Source organism: Podarcis tiliguerta (genome assembly GCF_965153285.1).
Source record: "Podarcis tiliguerta genome assembly, chromosome: 7".
NCBI lineage: Eukaryota > Metazoa > Chordata > Lepidosauria > Squamata > Lacertidae > Podarcis > Podarcis tiliguerta.
In genome coordinates this window covers 20,517,552-20,543,976 of record NC_139540.1, presented here as the reverse complement: position 1 = coordinate 20,543,976, position 26,425 = coordinate 20,517,552, and the positions used below count along the sequence as shown (strand labels likewise).

Here is a 26,425-nt window from a genome sequence, read left to right as displayed (position 1 = left end):
AACTCTTTAAAAATACCAGCAGCACTTATGTTATGTACTGAGTTGAATAGGATCCAAAAGGCAGCAGTCTGATTGGTCCTAGAACAATAGGGTCCAGAATGCAGCAGTCTGATTGGTCCACAGGAGCCACCCAATCCAGCTCCAGGTGGAAGTGAATCCGCAACCAGATTGGCCTGCAGGTGAATCCCAGAATTAGCCAATCACGTGGGGCCCATTGTGTAAATAATGTATATAAAGCAGACATTGTGAGGGAACTTCTATTCCATCCCTCCTCACCACTATAAGCTGAATAAAGAGCATGAAATCCACTCTCAACTTCGAGTATATTTCAACTTACCAGACACCAAACTCCACCACAATCACTCCCTTCAAACTCCCAACTCTCCACAGGCCTCAATGGTCAGTGCAAGGGCTCCTGGGATTGTATTTGCAAAGGTTCATGGGATTTCTGTTTTCATGACTCCCCCCCCCCCCTTCTATTTTTAAAGTCACTTCCTGGTTCAGCTTGATGTGTGTGTGCCTGGCCACGCATCAGTTGGACGTGTGTACATTGGGTGTTGCCCATACTGGGGGCACAGTGCTGTTCTTAGAGTTTTCTTGGAGATTCCCCAGTCATTTTGAACTTGGTGCTACCTGGGCCCTTTTCACACTTCCCCCCACAAAACGGTCTGCATACTGAACAAGGTGGAGACAAAATAAGAGACAATATGGCAAAGGTGGACTTCCAGATGTTGCTGGACTTCCATCTCCCATCAGTTTTAGCTAGCACAGCCAATAATCTGGTTCCAGCAGCACGTGGAGGGCCACAGGTGCAGCACCATGAAAGCACGACACATAAGCAACCTTGAGGCTAAAGCTGATGACGGTTTATTTTAGTATCTTGTGGTAAGGAAGAACGTTAAGTGTTGAGGTGAAGGCCCGTATGTCCATAACAGAAGGGAGATTCAGCAGTGGAGAGGAGGGGAGGAATGTTAGTTCAGCTGTTTTGCCAAAGAAAGTCCCCTGAACGCTGTAGGTGCGTGAGAAATCCGTGTTCCCTTCCTGTTTGCCATAGCCAACCACCTGTGAATTCAAAGGCCAAGCAGTTACCAAAGCAGCAAACACCTGGGGTCTAAAAGTTCAAACAGAGTCCGGTCTCCTGCAAGCACAATCCCGACATCTTGTTGATTATGTCATTTCTGACAGGCTTCCTATCAACCGATGATACGTGAACAAACTGTAGGCACGCTTTTGCATATGACAAACTTGGCCCAAACATCTGGGTTACAGCAAAATGATTTCCTGGTGTACAAATTCAGTAAGCATACAGCAAGCTTGCAGGGGAGATGGTGGCATAGGTTTGTTTTGGCAAGCAGCATTGCACATTATCTTATACAGTGGTACCTCGGGTTACATACGCTTCAGGTTACATATGCTTCTGGTTACAGACTCCGCTAATCCAGAAATAGTGCTTCAGGTTAAGAACTTTGCTTCAGGATGAGAACAGAAATCGTGCTCCGGCAGCGTGGCAGCAGCAGGAGGCCCCATTAGCTAAAGTGGTGCTTCAGGTTAAGAACAGTTTCAGGTTAAGAATGGACCTCCGGAACGAATTATTTAACCTGAGGTACCACTATAAACAGAAAGTTGCTGCTTGGGTAATATTAGGTGCTTGACTAATTTGGAGTTGAATGTATCGGATTTCACTTCAGATGGCAAGCAGCACAGTGCAAAATCCCTAAAACAAACTCCACCTGCAAACTTTATCTAGTACAGTCATACCTCGGGTTAAAGACGCTTCGGGTTAAATCTTTTCAGGTTGTGTCCCGCAGCGACCTGGAAGTACCGGAAAGGGTTACTTCTGGGTTTCACCGCTTGTGCATGTGCAGACGCTCAAAATGACATCACACGCATGCGCAGAAGCAGCAAATCACGACCCACACATGCGCAGATGCAGGTTACATTCTGCTCATGTGAACGGGGCTCTGGAATGGATCCCGTTTGCAACCAGAGGTACCACTGTAATGTAGAACCCTAATAGTCAAAATTGTGCCCTCCAGATGTGGCTCATCTACATGTCCAGGTGTCCCTCTACGCTGGCCACGCTGGCTGGAGCTAATCATAGAACTGTAGAGTTGGAAGGGACCCTGAGAATCATCTAGTCCAACCCCTGCAACGCAGGAATATGCAGCTGTCCCATACAGGGACTGAACCTGCAACCTTGGCATTATCAGCTCTACCAACTGAGCTATCTCAGTGCTTTTTAATGGGAAGTGAAGTCTGGCAACATCTAGAGGGAACCACTTGGCAAACCTTGAGATAGGATGTTAAATGTAGAAACTTTAAAATTTGAGATTGACTTCTAATACACTACAGACCTTATTGAGAGAAAAATGAAGATCTCATCACTTTTTTTAAAGCCAATTAAACCCCCCATGAAACAAACAAACAAACAAACAAACAAACAAACAAACAAACAGCTGAGAAGATAACAAACCTGTAAAAGTAAGGAGCATTTCCTTAATGAGTTCAGATGACTGCGGTTTTTAAGAAAGCCAAAGGTCATGAGATGGAAGAAACATTGATTAAATCTCAAAAATAACCAAATCAGTGTTGTACAGCTCTGACTGCAAACATAAGGATTTTGAGTAGGTAGTATGGAATATTTGTTGATCTTTATTTGTGTGTGTGAGCATGGCATAGAAGTCATAGCTCAGAGACAGGACACCTGCTTTCCATGCAGAAGAATCTTTGGCATTTCCAGGCAGGGCTGGGAGAGGCTCCTGTTTAAAATCCTGAAGGGCTGCTGCCAGCCAGTGTAGACAATGTTGAGCTAGATGGATCAAGGGTCTGACTTGGCATAAGGGATTTTCTTATGGTCCAGAGTGGCGAATTTTAGTGTGGTGTGTGTCTGTGTTAATGAGTTGCAATCTCTGTTCTTCTAAATATCCAAAGCAGAACCTACAGTACTAATCTCCCCATGCTTCCACAGGCAGGGAGACATGTGTCCTCCCCACAAGGGAAATGTTCAAGTTCTTCTTCTTCTGATATCACAAAACAGGAAGCATAAGTGTGAAATTGTGCAAGAGAACAGGAAGTACATCTCATAATGATGCTTCCAGGTCACCATACCAGAGGCTCAAAGCTACAAAGGGGGCAAGATTCCATAAGTCTAGAATTACAGGTTCTGCCGTCAAGCAGTTAGCAGATGTTTCATTCTTAGTGTAACAGAAGAATGTGTGAGAGAAGGATTGACAGCAGGGGAGAGTGATGGAATGGTGGGTGGTGACTGAGTGACAGGCAGACCAAGACTTTGCCTAACAATGACAGTTAGGGAGCTAGATAGTTGGACAAAGTTGAAGGAAGAGTGGGAAGAAGATGGAGAGTTATCAGAGACAATGAAGACGTAGGTAAAAAGATGGGGAGTTAGGACAGGTGATAAAGAGGGATGTCAGGTATCTTATAACTGCTATTTGTTAATTCTTTACCAAGCAAGTTGCTCTTGCTGTTCTATCCCACAAATACACATTTTCAGTTCATGAATTTGTCCTAGATCTGGAGGATTTTAGATTAGACAGGGGAAGCTGATGTGGTGCCCTCCATTTCCCGTCAGAGCCAGGCAGCTAGGCTGATGGTTAAGGATGATGGAAGTTGTAGTCTAGCAACATCTGCAAGGCACCTGTTGGCTATCCCTGGGTTAGGGCATTCAAAGCCTGTGCTGGCTTTGAATGACACAGACAAGTAAATAAAAGGAGAGTCTTCCTACTGCTCTCTGTAAATCAGTAGCACACAATAAGGTATTGAGGGAAGCCTGGACTCAAGGGCCAAGGTCTAATAAGGGACTAGAATGCCACTGCTACTATCCATCTATAGGCAAAAGCAAGAGAGGGACAATGGATGTTGCTCTTACCATTTTATAGTAAGCTACATTCCAGCCATGCAAAAGCCAGGGGTTTCTATAAGCACTCAAATACACAAATGACTCTCCAACTAGGTAAGGCCACATTCTAGGTATTCCAAAGCATTCAAGGAAGACATGAAACAGGTTTGAGTGAGAAATGAGGCCTGTGGGGGGAGGACATCAAGGGGCAGACAGAGAAGTGTTTGACCCCCCCCCCCCGGACTTCAGTTCCCCATCCCTGAGCTAAATATATATATATTAAGCATCCATTGATACTCCCATATGTTACATATCTGAGAGAGAGCACAAATACTCTGATTTCAAGTATACTCACGTGGGTGCTCAGCACTCGTTTGTTCTTGCCCCTGAATCCTAGGAACCAGTCAAGCAAATGGGATTTTCTAAAGCTCTTCAGGGCTACAATCTATAAGCCATAAAGAAAGAGAGCTTCTTAGGACAGATACACACTCCTTTGTGTCCTCCATCCAGCAAGCAAGAGGCATTATCAGACACATACCAGACAGGCAAAAACTCTCAAGAAGGGTGCAAAGTAGGACTGTGGCCAAGGAGGAGGCTTAGCTTGGTTGGGAAGGGCAAGACAGAGAGACCCAGAGGACCACATTTTGGACCCTGGAACTGAGGCTCCCCACCCCTGATATAGACCTAAAACGAAATGCAGATATTGCCCTAGGAGGAGTGTTTGGTGCATGAGCATTATAAACAAGCACCATTACATAAATTCCTCCATAGTTTCTTCTCCCTTTCACCACAGCAGAGATACACCTTGAACCATCTTATACGGGATAGTTTATCTTGCAGTCCTATGCCCATTGACTTGGAAAGAATGCCGATTGAAAGGCTTGATCTGGATGTATTAAGAAAAATATAAGGGATATGCTACACATCAGTTCGGTTGTTTACAGGGATTCTCATTTTGGAATCCACCCAGTGCAACTGTTCTAACAGCCCCGTACACTCGTCACAATGCATAAACTCACATTAGCAAGCTTAGCAGAACATTCACCCCAGCTTGTGGCAGATGGGAGGCAAGCTAGATGTTGATTCCTACAAGTGAGAGAAAATCTGACACCAATTTAAGAAATTTTCCCCTGTAACCACATTTTGCGATCTTGAAGATCTCAAGGCACAGCTGCCTCACACATGACAAACACTGAGAGAACTTTCAAGTGGTAAACAAGCTGTTCATTTTCACTTGTGAAGAGCTGTGTGGTTTTTTTTTTTTTTTTTTTTTGCTTTGTTTTGCAAGAGCATAATTCAATTAGGAAGCCTAGATCTCAGGTCTCCCCTTTTGGCCTTGTCAGCACCATGTAGGCAATCACACACAGTCAGCCCAGTCCCACAAAGGCAATAAACCACCCCCCTCCATTTTATGGACCAGGAGGAAAGCCACTTAACGATTACAACAAACAATTAACAAGAGACGAAGACGGGTAGCATTTTACTATTTACTACCTCTCGGGCAAGTCTGTCAAACACGTACTGCTGAGTAAGCACTTCGTTCCAGTTCCTGTCCACCTCTTCCCCAAGATGGGCATCGTCAGTTTGTTTAAGCTTTATGAGAGCTGAGACCTGTAAAACATGCGGCTCCTGTAGGAATGTCTCTGCTTTTGACAAAGTTCTGCTTCCAAAAACTGTATGTCTCAAAGCAAAACTTGCACGTTTTGCAAGCAAAACTTGAATGTTTGTTTCTCGTTCCAAGGCATGCACTCCTTTTATGCTCCGATCCAATGAACAGGCAGGCAAAATCTGTGCCTCCATGCAGCAATGGATAAGCACAGAGAAACAGCAAAATTATGGTGTGGCAGCAATCTGTTTGACCTTTATAGCTGAACTTAGGGCTTGTCCATTCTTCCGCTTGTCTCAGTGCTTTCTCCCAGGAAAACCTACACTTTAGCACTGAATTAGAGCAAACCAGGTGTGATATTAACATATGAGAGTGCTGGATCTGAAATAGTTAAACAGGTTACCCAATCAGGACCCAGGGGGTGGAGTCAGAGGGACTATAAAACCAGCTCTGGGAGGGACAAAGGGAGGAGTTCGTTGGGTGGTTGGTTGGTGTGGGAGTGAATTGGGATAGAGTTTGTGGGTAGGTTGAGTTAGTGTAGTGAAATAAGCTGAGTCAGGAACAGTTAGGGGTAGGAAGACAAGTAAATATCTGAGAGGTGGTTTAGTGAGTGAGAGCAGGTAGCGGAAGTTATAGGTCTGGATAGGCACCCCACTTTTGTAATTGACTGATACCGTTTAGGAAACCACACGCTTGTTAAACTGCAACAAATAAACAGAAGTTTATGTTCCAATTTAACCCTGACTGGACTCAGTATTGTACCAGGTAGGGCCTGGGTGGTGGCAGTGAGAAATAAAGTGGTGGCACAGGGATCGATAGATGGTGAAGCGTCCGGGAACCCTGCGTGATCGCCACACCAGATATCCAGCAGATTGATTCAGTGGTAAAGAGCAGGCTTTCCAAGGGAAAGTGGCGGGGAAATGGAAAACAGCTCGGACCCAGGCATAGAAAGCACAGGACAAGCAGACAACCTCTTGGAGCCATAATTCAAGGCACAGGTTAAGTGTAGTGTATATGATCCCTTCTTGGTTGCTGGCATCTATCTGTCTTGAGAGACAATGGAGTATGCCTCCGAGGGTGAAGTCAAACTGCTATGTTAGCAGGACCGAAGTGACCTCCCTAGGGCGCAAGGCTGGGCAGTGTGTGTAGAGGTCCTGGGCTGCCCAGACGACAATCCCCCACCATGGCCTCACTTATGTGGTCAAAGAAAATCAGAGCAATATGTTCGGCACCAGCTTGGCTGCAGGAGTTGCTAGAAGGAGGCATACAAGGCACCATCCAACTGTCTTAGGGACTCCACTCCAGATCTGTGTAAGGCTTACTCCTTTGCCTTATTTTCTCTTCAAGATGTCCCTCAAGATGTCCAAGATAAATGCTCAGGTGCCTAAACCAGTCTTGATGCAATGCACAATGTAAAACAAGCCACAAGTCTTACCTGAGCAGAGAATTCATCTTCAGTTAATTTCCGGAGCTTTTCTTCAAAGTGCACAAAGAACTCTTCTATTTTTTTATCAACAAATTCAGTGCTAAAAGTTATCAAAGGCATCAAGAAGAAGTTTAGTTGTTATTGACCTAACCCCTTAGGTGCCCACATGACCTCTTAGATTTGCAGAACTGGCACTTTTACAAGTGCCACATGATATATGTACATTCTGCAACAAATTGAGGGCATGGCAGGTGCCACTCTTGGAAACTCCCTTCCCATTGATAGCAGGCAGTTAACTGTCTTCACTGTATTGTTTGTTTTCCATGCCCGCAAGCAACATTTTCTTTTCCGCAAGTGCATAATTTTTGCATGCCATATTAACATGTAGTTTTCTAGTTGGTAACATTGTTTTTAAATTAATGGCTTTAAAAAAATGTAGCTTGTTTTTAATGTTTTCTTTTATTGGCATTTAAAAAGTGAATATTTTAGGTTGTCTTTTGTAAGACGTGTCTTTATTTAGTTAAGTTATGTATATACCACTCAATAACTGAAGTTTCTGTAGGGTCCTTTGTTTTAGGAAGCGGTGCATGCATTTTGTTAGAGGAAATAAAATTTCACATAGGAATTCACAAAGATTGAATTCCGCAGCAAGCATCCCAAAAAGGAAGCAAAGGGACCAACAAGAAACCAGAGTGTCCTGAAGCTTTTGGTATATCATGCACCTGCTAAGCCTGGGGAGACTGAATCTGACAGGCCTCAAATGAAAAATAATAGTAGCACTTGTGTGGAATGTATTGCATTCAACAAAGGTAATCTTTTACAGCTGGTTAATTAAGATAACAGTTTCTCTCAAGCAAACAATAGGGAACTCATTTGTTGCTTGAAGATTCATCTCAAACGCACTGCCCAAATATAAACATTCTCAGGTTCTTTATATTACCAGCAATGAGCATATTTTCACAGGCAAGAGCTTCATACAAAAAAAAGAAAGCAACAGTGCTGGCTGGTGATCTTGGTTCAGCTAATTGATTAATTATGACAACTACTCAATTGAGACTTTAAAATCCAAGAATCATATTTACAGCACATAGAAGAAACAGGTGTTTTAAATTCTGGGGGTGACAGCTGTACACATTTGGAAACTGAAACTTGGTTTTTAACACGCTGCAATAAGACTAGGACAGGCAATCAAGCAGGGGGGTTGTGGAATCCAGGATTTTGTTTTTCTAGCTTTGTTGCTTGAAAAACACTGGGTCCTTTAGGTTAGATTCAGACTTTGACTTTCAAAACCCTTCCGTGCCACGGAAGGCTTTTGATCCAGTGCTGCTTCCACTGGAGGTAGGGGAGGCAACATTTGCTTATTAATTAATTAAGCCATTAATTAATTAATTAAGCCATTAAGTCTGAGCTCTTCTACATTTGTTTCAAAGCAACATATGAAATAAAGGATTTTATGAACTATATAGTCTTATAAAGTCTACCTTTATTAGACAGCTCCCAATCCGGCCAAAGTCCGATGTGCTGTTAAGGCAACTGGACTTACGTTAACCACAATGGCTGTGTTGGACCAATAACACCTGAACCAATATACATATGAGTCTGCTGTCCCCTCATGCAGCCATTTCCTATCTGAACAAACAAGCCAGGATGTTTTCATTCTATCAGTCTTGAAAAATGCTTTGTGCATCTGTTTGTTTTCTATAGGTTGGGCAACCTCTCGAGATATCATCACCAAGCTTGTCACAAGGACTCCTGAAGTGGTGTTTGTTGTTGATGTTTGGGTGCTCACCACCAGTTTGAATCAAGATGGCGGACCCAAATGTCACTTTGTTGTGATATTGTCCCTTTTTTTAGCATAGGCACAGCCAGCCGAATCTTGAGATATCATGGCCAAACTCATTGTTCCTTTAGTTTTTAGCGTGACTAATTGTACCTGCCTCCAGGCCACAGACAATTCATGTAGAAAAGCTTATACAAGGAAACACATAATGTATACATAAGCAAATGCATCTTGCAAAAGACACTAAGATTCTCAAGCGCTTTGGAAGAGAGCAGTAGAAACATTATTAATGGGGAATTATGGGACATACAATGCACCTTGGCTGCAGTTTATACTCTAAACATGTCATAGCTGTTTTGGAAAAGTGCAGGCCTATGCAGAGCCCTAGAATGTTCAGAGCCCTAGGATGGAAACAATAATATTAAATTTAACTGCTCTTGAAAAAATATTAATAGGCGACTTACTTATATTTGGTTGCCTGTGTTGTTACGGTAACAGAGAAACCCAGGATCCCAGATGTATTTCTTGTGGAAGGGTAGACATGGTAGCTTAAATCAAAGGAAAAGAATAACATTCCACAAGCACAAGTCATTTTATTCTGATCATTAACAAGTACTAACTAGTATATGGGAGCTATCCATCAAAACCGGTTCTCCCACATGTTCAATTAAAGTGCATGGAAGCAATACTTGGTAGATGGTTCAGATTGCATCATTAGAATTAGTGCTTTAAACCAGTGATTTCATTACTGCCTTTCAATGTGCCAGCTGCCGAAATGGAAGGCACATTTCAAGATTTGTTCTACTTTTTTCGGGCTAATTCTGTACGCCTTACCGTAACAGTTGTGACATTTGTGACTCCAGCATGGCACCGTGTATTAAACTGTTTTGGGGATTTTGTGTTTGCATTGTGTCTGCACCAAAACTGAAATTGCTGAACAGCTGGAGAGGCAGAACTTCATAGGTTTTGGTCCCTAGTTCTTGGTAATAGGAGCATGAGAAATTTCGCATGCAGACAAAACCTAGAATGGGCTGGAGTTGGCCCCTGAAGCATCTTTATTTAACTTCCTCCTGCCACTACTATTTCTTTAATACCAGATTTGAATTAGATGTGATAAAGTGTTAGCTCTCAGAGTCATCCATTGGAAGATGATATCCAGCATTACTCATATTTAGAGTAACTATATTCCATAAATTTCAGTGGGTTTACTCTGATAATGACTAGGACATTACTCACAGAGCTTTTGGATGCAATATCATCCAAGTCTTCTTGTACTGCTGCCTAATGTGCATTTTGGAAAGGGCCACTGCTGATTTTCTTATTTGGGGCTTCTTTTTTTGCAAGCTCATTTACACTTCATTAGTGACTTTACAAGCACACATGGTGTATATCTGTAAAACCTTTATTGCTGGAATAATAGAATGATAGGGTCATCTCTAACTCCCTGGGGCTGGACTACAACTCCCATTATCCCTGGGGCTGATGGAAGCTAGGGTCCAACAATATGTGCTGGATACCACATTAACCATCCCTGGGTTAGGGGATACCAGCTGTATTACAGAGCCTGAACATCTCTGAGTTTTGAATTTTTGACTGTCTCCCCTATGACATGTCTGGACTGGTGAATGAGGGAGCCTCCAAGAATACAGAATTTGGTGACCCCTGACTTAAGCACATTCCATATTTCTATCTATTATTAAATAGCAGGAAGAAGTCAGAGAAATCAAGTACTCTGAAATTCTTGTATATGAAACAATATTTACTGCAAAGCCTTTCTTCAGATGGCAAACTCACCCCAGGGTATTCTTTGTTCGCAAGAAGTCAAAACATGGCTCCTCCATATGCATCTGAAACGGAACATGATATTTGCAGGGATATTTTCTTTGACCCCAGAAACAAATATTCAAAATACAAGAAACAATAAACTTCAACACATGTGACTCTTCCCACCCCCTTTTAAAAAGTTACCAGGTATTGAAAACTTACCTTGGCTGACACTCATCATTTGAGAGTATAATAGGGTGCATTTAAAAAGAAATGATTCCATCATCAAGGAGTTCACACATTATTTTATGCCACGCCTCCTCTTTGGCAGCCATATGATGCTGCAGCCCAGTGAAGGAAAAGGGAAGGCAGGGAAGACTTCAGCTGGGGAGCTGTTGTAGGGGCTGCCATACCCTGGATCCCATCAGGGCTTGGGTTATTGTGGCAAACATCTACATGGTATAATGTAGGATGGTGTCCAAACCACAAAAGATGGTAAACAAACCACTTCACTGAGAACAAACTCTTAATACACATTAAACATGAGAAAAGTGAAAAGTAAAGGTAAAGGTAAAGGTAAAGGGAACCCTGACCATTAGGTCCAGTCATGAACGACTCTGGTGTTGCGGCGCTCATCTCGCTTTATTGGCCGAGGGAGCTGGCGTACAGCTTCCGGATCATGTGGCCAGCATGACTAAGCTGCTTCTGGCGAACCAGAGCAGTGCACGGAAAAGCCGTTTACCTTTCCGCAGGAGCTGTACCTATTTATCTACTTGCACTTTGATGTGCTTTCTAACTGCTAGGTTGGCAGGAGCAGGGACCGAGCAACGGGAGCTCACCTTGTTGTGGGATTCGAATCGCCAACCTTCTGATCGGCAGGCAAGTCCTAGGCTCTGTGGCAGTGGCGTAGCGTGGGTTGTCAGCACCCGGGGCAAGGCAAGTAATTTGCACCCCCTAACCCATGGATTTGCGCCCCCTAACCCATGGATTTGCACCCCCTAACCCCCAGATGTTGCACCCGGTGCGGCCGGCCCCCCTGCACCCCCACGCTACGCCACTGCTCTGTGGTTTAACCCACAGCGCCATACCATTATTATTATTATTATTATTATTATTATTATTATTATTATTTATTATTTTGCAACTGACTCCAGATCTAGTCTCTAGAGTTTCTGAACTTAGTGTAAAACCTGGACTGGAGATGATCCAGACTCTGGAGAACTGGAACACATAAGATGCAACTAGGTTCCCTTACATTACATCCCTCTTTTCTTGCCACTAAACGAAAACTCCCATTGCCATGTTGCTAATTCAACAGACCTACTGAAGAAACTGCACTTTACATTAGCTTGTTCCTGAACCTTGGACGTTGTGTTTACATAATCAGCAACTGGACAGCATTCTGGGGAAGAAGAAAATGGGCATTCCAATGTGCAGTGGGCAAGGTCCGTCAATGACCAATATGAATGATACACCTGTTTGTGTTGCATTTATATTTCACACTATTCAAATGATACACCAAAAGCCTGAGGATACACATTAAGAAAAGCTTACCACAAGCAGTTCTGTGAGGGAGTAGTCTTTTAAATTCTTTGCACCAGTCTTAAGCAAGAGAGAGAGAGAGAGAGAGAGAGAGAGAGAGAGAGAATAAAACAGTCATTAACGGGTCTTTGATTTCTCTATGAACCTGAGAGCTCCATTCAAGTCTCTGAGTTGCCACAGTGAAAACTTAATAGTGAAGAATATCAATAGTTTTCTAACTTCCTGTCTTTAGGGAGCCTTACCATACATACCCCCATTTTTGCTAAGGAAGTCCTGTCACACAAAGTTGCCAGTCAACCTAGCTGAACTTGACTTTTGTCCCACACAAACTGTGGTTTTGAATGCATTCTGGGGGACAGCTGCTCATGGCTGACAATCTATTTTTCATAGAAGCTTCTTTGTCATGACATTCTCCTCAATGAAAAATTCCAGTCTAGTATCTGGGCCTCTTTTCCTAGAAACCCACGTTTCCTAGAAACAGAGCTTGACAATTCCTTTCTTGGAACATTCTCCATGGATTTTCTATGGCATGAATGCCTGTTAGGACACAATTTGGTGTGGGGTGAGAATTTGAAGGAGCAGAGGTGCCTGGCAGTGCCAGCCCCCACTTCTTGAAATTATGCGAGGGGAAACTAATCATCCCCACCTTATATTGATCTGAAAGGAGAATAGGGTTGAAATTCATTGGCTAAACCATCTCCTTTAATTTTCTTGCCTTTAGGCAACAGAATGTGGGTTAAATAGCAATTGTTTAGGTCAGAGGGTGGGGGTTAATCCTTCAGGGCTAATCAGTGGGTGGGGGTCAGGGCTGCATCCTGGTAGTGGGTGAGACCAGAGCAAAAATGGATGGGGTACCCCATTCCCTTTCTGCTACCCTTTTTTCTTTTTCTGCCACCCCCTCTCTCACCTTTTCTTACCCCATTCTCCTTGTATTCCCACATCCCTGAAATTAGCATGGTGGCCATATGCTGCTCCCCCCACCCCAAAGACTAGCTAGGCACTGCTATGTTTTAGAATAGCAAATAGTAGGGCTGGACTTCAGAACTCCACAGCTCAGGCAGGGCCCCAAATGAGATATGCAAATGATGGGGGCAGCATTTAAACGCAATGGAAACATAATGCAAAGGGGGAGAAAATGGAATCAATTATGAAAGTGAATATCAATCCTATTTGCTGGACTGGTTTCCATTCTGGACATAGGACAAATAAGCAAACACCAGCAATTTCTGATCCTTTTCCCAGTCAGGATTCCCCACCACCCCTAAGGAATACAAAACCCAACATAAAGGAAGCAATCCTTTAACAGTTTCTGAGGGAGTAAGTCCCATGGAACTCAATGGAGCTTACTTCTCAGTAGTAGCACTCAGGATGCACTGTAATAGGTCTGAGTCTACAATACCTGATAGTAGACCGTCACATCAGAGTTTGGATCGCCTGCGTGAAGGGATTTCACTTTACACAGAATGTGAGTGTTTGGCAGTTCTATCACCCGGAACTGAATAGGGCATGGGTGTATGAGAGGAACAAACTGTAATTTTCTGAAAAGAGAGAGGGGCAAAATGAAAGAGGAGCCACCGTTTCTCATCTTCGTCATATGAACATATTTGTGAAGGAAGTAATCATCACAGATATGTTTATATTCACACTTGTACTTTCTACCTATACGATGCACACCAGTACTTAGCCTTAGGTGTACCTTGAAGTGGTAGACTGCTCCCATGAATAGCCAGTGTTTGCCTCCTGGCCTTTATCTCCTCCTGACCTGGACACAGTTACTTGAACTTCAGCAAACTTGCACCAAATATAAATTACCAATACTCTGGTAACAGCTAGGCTTGACTACTACAAAGAGTTACATAGATGTTTGGAGACCAGCACTGTTGAGACACAACCCTGATGGGATGGCAATAAGAGTGTCCCTGTTCAAGGTTTGTTTGTTTTTTTGTTTGTTTGTGGAGTGCAACTTATGTGTGTAGAAATGTCTGAGGCTACTTCTTAGTAAGAGGAATGAATGATACATGTGTATTGGCAGATGTGTGAGAGTGCAATAGGATGACCAATATTAAATGAGTAGCAAGTATTGTGTGATTTGAGGACGAATGACTCAAGCATGACTGTGAAACTTCTGCTCCCCCACTTTTTTAAAAAAAAATAATCGCAACTTCCTGTGCGATCCAAACCTGACAAACTGTGGTTAATATCACTGTGGTTTTTTGAAAAAAGCCCAATTTCATTTTGTACTTTAAGAAGTTGGTTTGTTTGAACAAATTATATTTAAGAGTACAGTGGTGCCTCGCAAGACGAAATTAATTCGTTCTGCGAGTTTTTTTGTACTACAAGTTTTTTCGTCTTGCGAAGCACCACTGTGTATTGACGGTTTCCCATAGGAATGCATTGGCAGTTTTTTAAAAAAAGGCGCAAGACGTTTCGTCTTGCGAAGCAAGCCCATAGGGAAATCCGTCTTGCGAAGCAACTCAGAAAATGAAAAACTCTTTCGTCTTGCGAGTTTTTCGTCTTCCGAGGCACTCGTCTTGCAAGGTACCACTGTAATCATTGCTTACATTTGAGATGTAACAATTAGATGTAGTTAATCTAAAACAGGAGAGGGACCCTCCAATTTTCTTCTCATGGCTGCACTGAAGAAGCAGAAGCCTGAGAGCCTGAAGTTCACTGCAGCTCATCTTTGTAATGCTAAAACGTGGTTTATTGTTACATCCAAACCATGGCAATGTATTTCATTCTTTAAACAATTTAGGAGGAAATCAAGGATGGATGTTAATAAACATTTTATAGCATTCAGCAATGCTCATCGAAATGCAGTTTTCATTTAATAATAAACTGGGTGTTCAAAACTGGCTGTTCAAAACAGAAACTTGACCAAATGCATCACTCTTCCCCCTCTCAGAACCCTATGTATATTTCTTAATAGTAAGAATCAAACCAGGATACTCACCCAGCAATATAATTCATAAAGTCCTTTGCTTCCTAGGACATAGGGGTAAAAGGTCAAACATTATTGAAATGAATGGGGCTATTTTCCAAATACGTACACAATACAAACGGAACAAGGCATTTTTGCATTCATGGAAATCATATTTAGTGTTCAACAACTATGTCTATTTTGTTTGCTTTCATTGCAGGCAGAACCCAAATGTCAGCTGTCCAACTCTATACTCACATTGCTCATAAAGTTTCCTTGGACAAGTCCCTCTACCCACAGTTTTGATTTGAAAGCTGTCACAAATGCTTGTAGGTCTTCTATGGTAACGCCACTACTAACAGTTTGATATTTTTCTACTAAAGACCACCTGCCATGCTCCAGAATCGAGAGTCGAAGATCTCTGTAAGATGCATCAGTAAATGTACGTTAATTTATTTTTTCACCATCTTGGGCTTTTAGTACCCCTAAAATGGCAACACTCAGAATAATTGGAAATGCAGCCTCAGCTAATTAAAATATATCAAAATAACAAATGCAAGAGGGATTGGTGACATAATTTTGCTGTGTTGCCTCCCCACACTCCCAAGACAGCAATGAGGAACCTATGGCCCTTCATATGTAGTTGGTCTACATATATTCATATGTAGTTGAGAGTCCCATGGACTGCAAGAAGATCAAACGCATCCATTCTTAAGGAAATCAGCCCTGAGTGCTCACTGGAAGGACAGATCGTGAAGCTGAGGCTCCAATACTTCGGCCACCTCATGAGAAGAGAAGACTCACTGGAAAAGACCCTGATGTTGGGAAAGATGGAGGGCACAAGGAGAAGAGGACGACAGAGGACGAGATGGTTGGATAGTGTTTTCGAAGCTACAAACATGAATCTGACCAAACTGCGGGTGGCAGTGGAAGACAGAAGTGCCTGGCGTGCTCTGGTCCATGGGGTCACGAAGAGTCGGACACGACTGAACGACTAAACAACAACAACAACATGTAGTTGGTCTCCCAAGTCCCACCAACCCCAATTGCCATGGCTAAAGGACATGTTTTCATCACTCCCTTCTTTGTTAGATGGCCATAGGAACCTGTGTCTGGCATTGTTGCAGCTCTGGGGTGGCAGGGTAGGTAGGCAGAGCCTTCGTGTTTCTCACAACTCCTCATGAGATCCTGCATGAGGCTGAGGGGTCTTTTAAAAATGGTGACATGAGCAGTCATTTAATGCTTGGCAATCATTTTGATTCTTGCAAGTGGAAAATCAACACAAGACTCATATCAATCTGATCTTAGACTTATTCTTGGCTATATGTGAAAGTTTCTTTAGCAAAGCCGATTTTCTACCCCTGAGCCTTTCCATGTAGTCTCCCTGCAGACACTCACTTTGCCAGCGAATCTGTTTTGAGGAGATTGTTAAAATATGTCTTTTTTAGCTGTTCAATTATCATCTGGAAAGCTGAAGGCGAGACACTGAGGTTAGACAAGTGATCAATGATCAGTTGAAAGAGCAACTGCAAAGAAAAAAGGAAAATTTGACCAAATGAAGAGATACGTGGTACATGAACGTTTACTCAGAAGTAAGACATGCTAGTTTTGTGGGGATTGTCTTCAGGTAAGTGGGCACAGTGTTCTAACCTAACAGACACCTCATGTTGTGTCATTGGCTATGCGCATCTCACCATTCTATAGTCAGACAAAACCCTCAACAGAAGGACCGGTCATGTCAGACAGAAACTCCCCAGATCATCCAGGAACCCATCAGATCTCATCCATCTCTGAGGGCAGAACCTCTTAATGGTTCTCCCAGCCTTGAACAGTGGAGTGAATGAATCTTTATTGCTAAAAGCTGTATGCCGTCCTGAAGAGTGGAGTAGCTACATTTAGCTCAAATGTCATGAGGGAATGGATGGCCAATGGCAATGGATGTACAGTGATGCCCCCTCCAATCAGTGGAGTATTACCAATCAGTTCTGTGGCAAAGACCAGGTCGAGGATGCATCCATGCATGTGTGTGGCACCACTGATATACTGAGAAAGGCCCCATGGCTGTCATGGAGGCCCTGAAGTCCTGAGCTGGCCCATTTGAGGCAGCCTTGACGTGAATACTGAAGTCCCCTAACACCACAATGAAAGGGTTCTCCAACACCACATCTAAGAGGACCCCCACCAGCTTAGTTAGGGAGACTGTAGCACAGCTGGATAGATGCTACACTAACAACATCCCTGTTCTGGCTCTCTGGACCAACATCACAAATAATCCTTCAACCTCAGACATAGAATAGATATGATACCATAAGGACTACAGGAAGGACTCCTTATTCTTTCACCTTATTTAAGCTGCCCAATTTGATGATGACATTACCATGTGCATGTTCACTGGGGCCGACACAGATTAAATTGACTAAAATATATGGACTACTCACAGGTAGTTTATGGTTAAAGCCTTTCACTCGAATGACCAGACCATGTTCTTTGGCTATGATTTTGTATTCCATCTGAGCAACATCTGCTTGATATGCTGGTTCAGCAAGGTTGTGGGAAAGTGTGCTTACAAAAGTATCAAAAAGCACCATACTGGGTGGAGAAGAATAAGTGGAAATGTTTGAAACTGTGGACTCAAAGGAGCTGAAGTAATTCAGATGCTACACATGAAAGAGGTTGTTAGTACAGTCTTATCACACTTAGAAAGGATAAAGTTTCAAACAATGAAAAATCCTCTTTGCATGTTCTTGAACCAACTGTAATATCAAGATAGCAATCATATAAAGGCAGATGTAATTAATTTTTGTGGATTTTCATAAAAGGCATCATTTGACGGTTGCTCTTTTTTAATTATTAAAAGATATGTAAAGACTATACAATATAATCATGCATTAACCATCCTGAGACTTCCGGATATAGGGCAGTATATAAATTCAATTATTATTATTATTATTATTATTATTATTATTATTATTAATAGTAATATAAACACACACACACATATAAAACTCAAAAAATCTCACTCTATCAATCATAGTACATTAGAATATAGCACTATTATAAAAAGCACGTAGTATTGTATTGTATTATTATATTTCATCTAGATATATTTTCCAGTATTCAGAGTATTGTATTATTATATTTCATCTAGATATATTTTCCAGTATTCAGAGTTTCTTACTGTACATTACTCATCACAATAGGGAGAAAGTGTCAAATGAGGCTTGTTCTATTTTCCTTTATTTTTGGTCTTTGACTTTTTCAGGCTAAGGACATTGCTGTGAAATGAGAGTTAATTGTAAGAGGTGGAAATGAGAGCCTAATGGGAGTTCCCTATGCCTTCTCATAGTAGGAACTATAAGCTGTTATGAAGCAAAAGGGTCAAATCCAGCCATTTTCAGAAGCCACAGATACGTTCCACTACATCCTGTGTCTAGAAAAGCAGACAAATAAACGTTGAACACCGTAATATCGACTTGCCACTTTATACAATCCAGGCAACAGCAAATTAGGAAAAATGGAAAGTAATCTGAATAGAAATGTCCTCCTGTCTCCCAGTTAAATTAATGTAATATATTATATATCACTACTTACTTTAATGCAGACTGTTGTATCACTGGAGTCACCAGATAAAAACAGATAAATGCTGGGCAGGAGGGAGAAGGGAAACAGAGAAAAACAGAAGAATCAAAATTTCATGAACGAGGAGATTTAGTCAGGAGGAGGGGGGGAATACACAGTCCTCAGACTTTTTGCCTCTGCCCCTCTGGACTGTTGTACTTTAAAAAAATGCAATTCCTGCACATTTTGGTACTCCAGTGAGCAGGCTGATGACACCCTCTTTGTTTTTCAGTGGCCGTCTTTGGGCACAATTTCTATCCGCACCAAGTTTTGGTAATAAGTGGTGATTAGCACTATTCTAAATGTACATCCACTGGACAGTCTCCAACTGGTCAGTGTGCAGGACAACACATTTGGGGTAGGGAGAAAGGAGACATAGGAGGCGGCCATGCACCTAAACTCCTTTGCCCTGGCAATGTAGACCTTCAGGTCCAGCCAGACATCAAGGGAGTGCAGAGCTTTCTCTAGAGAGTAAGAGGGATTTGGACAAAAGGTAGGAAATACCAATTCCGGTTGCATGTGAAAACAGGACGCTACCTTAGGAATGAAGGAGGGGCCAGTTCTGAGGGCTACTCTATCCCTTTGAAAGGTGCAGAGATGTTTGGCTACTGAAAGGGTCCAAACTTCAGAGACTCTGTGAGTGGAAGCCATAACTACAAATAGGAGATTCTCCTCGCAATTTCTTTATCCCTTCCCTCTCCCCACCACGCAAAGCTGCAATCGGAGCTTACCTAGCTTTGAGGAGGTGGTGTGAGGGCTCTTGAGTCCTCCTGTTTCCTTCCCAAAGCTGGGCAAGCAGACCTCCATCTTGCAGGTGGGGGGCAGTTCCTGGATTTATGCATTTTTGTGTTTACAAGTGGACCCCCAGAACTGAACCCTCGTGTACCATGTTAGCTGTATGCTGGACCTGGGTCAACTAGCAAGTGTATCCTCAAGTCAACCTCACATCAACTCCCTTCCCTTCTTGTGAAGCACTCCTTTTAAACCCCTTTCTTGTCAGTTTCCCCAAAGGGTACATTGGTAAGAATCTTTGAATGATAAGAACTCTCCAGAGTGCTGATTGCATTTAACAGTAAACAAATTTGAAGTTTTCTAGATATATTTAGCTAGTTCTCTCCTAAACTTGTAAATGTGTGTGCACCACACGCCTTGGTTGTACCCATTTTATAAATGCAATATATTGAGTTTTACCTTTCGGGACACTAAATTTATTGTCTTTCTTGTACCACAGACAACCTTGTTTGGTATCCAATATTTTGTGTGGATATTCTGTTTTGTGCTCGGTTGATTTCTTCACGGTGAAATCTGTAGCTAGCATGGGAGATACAATAACAGATTGCTAAATGTGAACACCATTCATCCATAACACTTGGATGTAAAGGTAGTTTCTTATGTTACTGCTGCATATGTGCTTGTTACACCTGCCTTTGAAGATGTTCAGAGACATAAAGCACTGATCCACACTTGTAACAATAAGTATCTGGCTTTTGTGCTTTTGTTCATGATCATTGGAAGCTAAACAAAGACATGAGGGAGACAGTGAGAACCACCGTGTCAGTTCCACCTCCTGTCACTGTTCTCATTATTCTCCAACCTGTGGAAGACAATCTTCAAGCAAGGAGACTTCTGAATGACTCTGATAGAGCATCCTTGCAGCGCCAACATCACCACCATCCTGCAGCAATGCTGGAGGGCAGCTCTGCATTGCCACAACAACTGCTCCTCCAAGCATGCACTCAATGACCCTTAGCCAAAGGTCTGAATTTGAAATGTATTGTGTTTGAACAGACCTTTGGTGATATGAGTTCTTTCAGCTGTGACTGGTCCATGGAAGTCCATACAAGTCCATTATTGAGGCTACAACTAATGACTGGATGAACATGGCTGAAAACACAGGAGTAGGTGACAGTGTACTGACACGTCAACCAAAATGTACTCAGGGTAAGGTCTGGAAAGAGTCCTCTGCGTACAACAGTATTCATGGAAAGCTTGTTCTCAACCCAGGCAATTGCAAGACTGTCTTCAGGCAGGATATGCAGTTGGAACGGGATCCTCTTCTTGTACTGCTTACCTATAAATTGATTTTCTTCCGGTAGGTGTAAATCTGGATGCAGCATGAAATCAGTGTCCCACAATGTGCTCCAGTATGCATCGATTTCTGTGGATATGACATAAAATGGCATTATTCTGCTATCACAAAATGTAAGTTGGAGGGACATCCAAGCCAAGTGTTAACCAGGTTCAACAGCCAGGACGCTGCACTGAATCAACACTGGGCCTAAATTCAGACTGGCGTAATTCTGCAAGCAGACACAAGCTTTAGGCACCTAAAAGAACATGAGAAGAAACCTATCGAATCAGATCAAAGGCTTGCCTTGTCCAACATTCTGTTGTTACAGTGGCCAACCAGATTATTATGGGAAGCTCACAAGCAGGACATGAGTGGAATAGTACTCATGACACCCCAGGAACTGGTATTCTGAGGCATCTGATCTCTGGTACTGAAGGTAATAATAAAGGTAAAGGTAAGGGGACCCCTGACCATTAGGTCCAGTCGTGACCAACTCTGGGGTTGCAGCGCTCATCTCGCTTCATTGGCCGAGGGAGCTTCTGGGTCATGTGGCCAGCATGACTAAGCCGCTTCTGGCGAACCAGAGCAGCGCTACCACCTAATACAACTACTTATACTGAGTCAGAGCATTGCTCATCTAGTTCAGTATTGTCCATGCTGACCGAAAGCAGCTCTCCAGGGTTTCAGACAGGAGATGTTCACAGTTCAACCTGGAACAGCAGGGAGTGAACCAGAAAGCTTCTGCATACAAAAAGCAGATGCTCTTTTCCTGAGCTACATCATGTTCTTGTTGTGAAAATCCTTAGCTGTCAACTTGCTCGAAAAGCTTCAGAGGCATGTTTTAAATCGCAGAAACTTTACATTGTTTTACCTGTTGCGCTGTATTGTGTCCCAAACCATTTCTCCTTCAAGGGACATTTCCCCTCATGGTAAGGAGAAAAGAAAATGAAGTTTGCCTTTTGAGGGATGAGATGGTTAAGGGCATCAGCAATGACCTATAAACATAATAGAACGTATCAGTTTGTTTTCAACTAGTCATTCCTAACTTCTGGGCAGGGAAGTACACAATTCAAACGTTTGATAACAAGTATTTCTCCACTGGAAAAAGATCTGGAAATGTTCTAGTTACCAACACATTTTTTAACTCCTATGAGAGAATTTCAAAGTGACTTCTACATAACAGCTTTCCTCCTAAAGACAGATGGAGATTACTTACTTCAGCATTATATTCAATCAGTAGCTGGTCTCCTATGAGAAAGTCCTCCTTCCGAAATATGTGCATATATTCAGAAATATTTTCTACATATTCAAGTGGATCAACCTGGGGAATGAGCAAAATATGATTTGGAAATCATCACAATGTTAGGATTTCTCTTAGAGAGCAGTCCCCGAAACAGGAGAGGTTTGGGATGTGTGAACACCAGTATGCAAAACTAGTCACTTATTGAAAATATCAGTATTAGTATAGATACAAGAAAATACTGGAAAATTGAATAGATAATACCTGCTCCTGAAAGCAAAATTCATTGCCTTCAATCTTCTGAATGTCTTTCCATATTCTGTGAGGGAACAAGTTGAGTCCATATTAATCCTTAACTCTCAAGAAAATAATCAAACTGAATTTGTAAGTAAGATATCACGCAGAAGGTATTTATTCTGCATTAAGTATCGTACTGTTGAAATGGGACTACCAGACCACGTTGGTTAAGACCTGCTGCACATATGTGTCTGCAAAGATTGGATGCATATTGGGGAATAGAATTGTGTTCCCCCTGATCTATACATGTTCAAGTCTGCTATCTGAACAGATTCTACATGCATGCAATTTCCGTACATACAAACGTTTAAGCTTTTTTCAGTTGTATATACAAAGGGCCTATTCATACTGATTGTAGCGGCAGTGAAGCCCTGATAAAATCTAAGAAAAATTGCATTCACCTATATATTGGTCTAGGAGGTTATGCAAATATTTATTTTCAAATGTATAATATTATGCATATGAAGCAACAGGCCCAGAGTGGATTGACCCAGAGTGATTTTGTGTGGTTGTATTGTTATTAATAATGGTTTTCTGAGTTGTCTTCAGCGTATTACATATTGGATAATAAGTATTTGTTGCTCATCAGAAACAGAGTAACTATTGTCCCCTTATTTCATAAGCCCAGTAAGTTTTGCTGATTAGTATAATGTGTCTAGTAGCTTTCTTTGGTTCTAGCACTTCTTTTTAAAAAATCACCTTTCTACAGGTCCATGCTTTCTCAACATCTTCAAGTACTGGAATATAATATGAATAACCTGAAGACAGAAAAAGAAAATGGTTCATCATCTGGTTACCCTTACCTACAAGAAAATGTTTCACAGAATTTAGCAGAAGGTCCACGTTTTCCAGTACATTGAAATGTAAGGCAGCACTGTAACGAAAGACCTAATCTATGATACTTTACTATCCTACTTTGGGCATTCCTTACATGAAGGGGGCATCAAATGATGACTGGGCAGCAGGAATGTGCCCCTGGCCCTGTCTCTGAACGTCAGTGGCATAACAAGGTCATCTGCAGGGAAGAAGGGCTGGGCCACACTTCCGCATGTCTTGTGCCTAGAAAGCATGAGTCCAAGCAGTTTCCCACTTAAAGGTAAAGGAAAAGGGTCCCCTGGCCATTAGGCCCAGTCATGACCGACTCTGGGGTTGCGGCGCTCATCTCGCTTTATTGGCCGAGGGAGCTGGCGTACAGCTTCCGGGTCATGTGGCCAGCATGACTAAGCCGCTTCTGGTGAACCAGAGCAGCGCATGGAAACGCCGTTTACCTTCCCGCTGGAGTGCTACCTATTTATCTACTTGCACTTTGACGTGCTTTCAACCTGCTAGGTTGGCAGGAGCAGGGACCAAGCAACGGGAGCTCACCCCGTCGTGGGGATTTGAACCGCCGACCTTCTGATCAGCAAGTTCTAGGTTCTGTGGTTTAACCTATAGTGCCACCCGCATCCCTAGTTTCCCACTTACCTCATGCTTTTTAGGCACAGGTCCAAGCGATTTTGCCTTTGCCTTGCTGCTTTCCCCAGGAAAACCTACTCTTTAGCGATAAATCAGAACAAACAGCAACCTGCAGAAAAGCTGATTGCTGTTTGCTCTGATTCAGCGGCGCTAAACAACAGGTTTTCCTGGGAGAAAGCAGTGGGGCAAACGGTAGTGTGGATTAGCCTGGTGCAAATAACTGTTCTCATGAGAACATAGGAAGCAAACTTATATCAAGTCAGACCATTGGCCTAATCCAACTCAGTATTGTCTACACTTTCCAGGGCAGCAGTGGCAGTGGCTCAAAATCTATTATATGCTCAATATATGTTTAATATCTACAAATTATATTTTCATAATTATTGTTTTTACTATACTCTGTAACACCCCCCCCCCTTATGATCATATTCAAGTTAGTCATATTAACTTAGGTTCCATTCATTTCTATGGAACTACTCTGGGTAAAAGTTAGCTGGCTACAGCCCTCTGTCCTTTGTACTGATAGTACTGTCTGTTTGTACTGATGCCTGTCTGTTTCAGGGCTGGATCATGTTTTGTAAATAACAAAAGTAAATAAATAACAAGGGAAATTTACCTCATAAAAATGTTCAAAACCTTCATCAGTCAAAGTCACAGAGATGCTGAAGATGGAGTAAGTAGAGTTCTGTTCAAATCCTGTCTCACCATTTCCTCCAAATAATGCAAGAGCCCAAAATCTATTGCAAAATTAAGACCATGATTATGCAGATGAACCACATTGCATTTTAAAGCATCTTACCTTTGAGTTCATTACTGTTCCAATGAACTGGGAAGAGAGGTGGAATTAAGGATGCTTTGCTTTTAGAAATGTGTGCCACTTCAAAAATAACATAAAAGGGTAAGTGCTCTTCCAAGACCTTGAATATCCTCAAAAAGGTACTTATAGGTGCAGAATGCAAATTTATTTGCAATTCTCTCTCTCTCTCTCTCTCTCTCTCTCTCACACACACACACACACAACACACACACAGACAGACACAGCAGCCCATCCTACTAGAAAACTTTGTCATTTGATAAACATGATTTGCAATGCATTGATCTGGAATGACTTTGTGATTTTTAACAAAGACATAAACATTTGTAGAATCAGGAAATCAACCCAAGCAGTAAGGTGGATATTTAAAAGCATTTCTAAACTGTTTGATAAGTAAAAAAACAACAACCCCTAAGCTATGTACATTATTGTTAGTAATCACACTCTACCTATCTCAAGGTGGTGTACAATAAAAAATAGCAACAGCAAAAACAAAAACAAACAGGCAAAAGCACAAAAAACATTTATGTTTTAAAAAGCAACAGCAAAATAAATAGACATCCATGGCAGAGATTCATTAATCAACCAAGAGAGGCTTGTCGGAACCAAACTATCTTCAGTTGCTTCTGGAAAATGCAGAAAGTCTGTGCCTGTGGTATCTTGACATGAATGCTATTCCACAGAAGAGGGGCAGCTACACTGCAAGCCATGGGGCAACCACACTGAAATCTCTGCCCTGTTCAGCAGAAGCTCTCTTGCAGACTGCAGTGACCTACTGGGTATATAAGGGCTAAAACAGTGTCTCAAGTAACCTGGTTCTGGGCCTTTTACTAAAACCTCGAAGTTGCCCCTGCAGCAAACTGGCAGCCAGTCAAATCCCACAAGCAAGATATCATAGAATTGTAGAGTTGGAAGGGACCCGAGGTCCATACAGTCCAACCCCCCTGCAATGCAGAAAATATATGCTGGCGGTAGTTTGCCCCCCACAAGCAACCTAGTAATTGTGTTCTGTACAAGCTTCAGACACCAGATCTACCTGAAGGGTAGCCCCACTCAGAGAACATTGCAATACTCCAACCATGAGATTACCAAATCCTTGGACAACTGTGCTCAAGCTACCCTGATCAAGGAACAGCTGTAGCTGTCTTGCTGACCAAAGCTGGAAAAAAGACCCTCTTTGTCATCAAACTGAGCTGTGGTTTTAGTGACAGAGCTGGATACAACATCCATTATGAATCCAATATAAAAACCAATATCTATTCAAATTCAATACCCATTAAAACAAAAATACAACCTAAAAACTGATGAAAGTTTAAAAGCAAATAAAGCAGAGAAGAGGTGATTTATGCATACTCAAAACAGCTCAAAGTGTCTCAGAACCTGTAAGTCATCTTACTGCCTCTCAATATTCAAAAGGGATAATTTGACATGTTTAGCTGTTTTATCACGCAACATAAGATTACCCCATTTCAGTGCAAACTTGACAAAGCAAAATCTTCAAGACATACTTTTTCCTCAGAAGCGAGAGCACACTGCCATTGCCTTCATGTCCCACCAGCCAGGAGAGGTAATGAAGAGGCTTAGCCCTACAAAGATTGGGGGAAACATTAAATAAGTTAAATAAGTTTTACATTTGCCCCTAAACTCCTAACTTCAACACTTGTCTCCTCTTCTTTAATCATCTGTCTTTAACTTAACCAATCCATTCGTCAACTTTTAATAATGTTGTACTGAACCTCAGTGTTGCACTGCGACACTACTACCCAAGAGTTATTTGATCCTTTCCCCTTTTTCTTTTGCACAGCAGATCATGGAACTAGGGACTTGGTGGGTTTGAACTCCATGATTTTGCCAAAATGGACTTGTCAGCTATGCACTGAGAAACACTTTGGGCAATTCTGGCAAACTGGATTGCATGGTTATATGCTGAATAGCTTCATAGACAATAAAGGGAAGGACCATAGCTCAATGATAGAGCATCTGCTTTGCATGCAGAAAGTCTTAGGTTCAATCCTTGGCATCTCCAGTTAGGGTGG

At 42.2% G+C, this 26,425-nt stretch overlaps 1 protein-coding gene across 2 annotated transcripts in view; it reads right to left on the bottom strand.

The window, feature by feature from the left end:
- Nucleotides 1–844: 844 nt before the first annotated feature.
- LOC310682109 (nardilysin-like) overlaps nt 845–26,425 on the bottom strand; it is a 40,116-nt gene continuing 14,535 nt past the window's right edge. The window contains exons 11-31 of one of the 2 annotated variants that reach the window (XR_014513743.1): nt 25,898–25,975; nt 24,192–24,312; nt 22,820–22,878; nt 22,088–22,142; nt 21,800–21,904; nt 21,455–21,578; nt 20,584–20,670; nt 19,704–19,823; nt 18,486–18,537; nt 17,333–17,483; nt 16,293–16,420; nt 15,153–15,315; nt 14,928–14,959; nt 13,374–13,512; nt 11,987–12,034; nt 10,463–10,515; nt 9,133–9,216; nt 6,898–6,988; nt 5,379–5,467; nt 4,212–4,301; nt 845–1,062 (exon numbers count right to left, since the gene is read on the bottom strand). Coding sequence is in view for 1 of the 2 variants with exons in the window: in XM_083450482.1 (XP_083306608.1) it covers nt 868–1,062; nt 4,212–4,301; nt 5,351–5,467; nt 6,898–6,988; nt 9,133–9,216; nt 10,463–10,515; nt 11,987–12,034; nt 13,374–13,512; nt 14,928–14,959; nt 15,153–15,315; nt 16,293–16,420; nt 17,333–17,483; nt 18,486–18,537; nt 19,704–19,823; nt 20,584–20,670; nt 21,455–21,578; nt 21,800–21,904; nt 22,088–22,142; nt 22,820–22,878; nt 24,192–24,312; nt 25,898–25,975 (2,092 nt within the window). In the remaining variant the exon portion in view is untranslated. Of the gene's footprint in view, nt 1,063–4,211; nt 4,302–5,350; nt 5,468–6,897; nt 6,989–9,132; nt 9,217–10,462; nt 10,516–11,986; nt 12,035–13,373; nt 13,513–14,927; nt 14,960–15,152; nt 15,316–16,292; nt 16,421–17,332; nt 17,484–18,485; nt 18,538–19,703; nt 19,824–20,583; nt 20,671–21,454; nt 21,579–21,799; nt 21,905–22,087; nt 22,143–22,819; nt 22,879–24,191; nt 24,313–25,897; nt 25,976–26,425 lie in introns of both variants that reach the window. The other variant, XM_083450482.1, reaches the window with a different exon arrangement.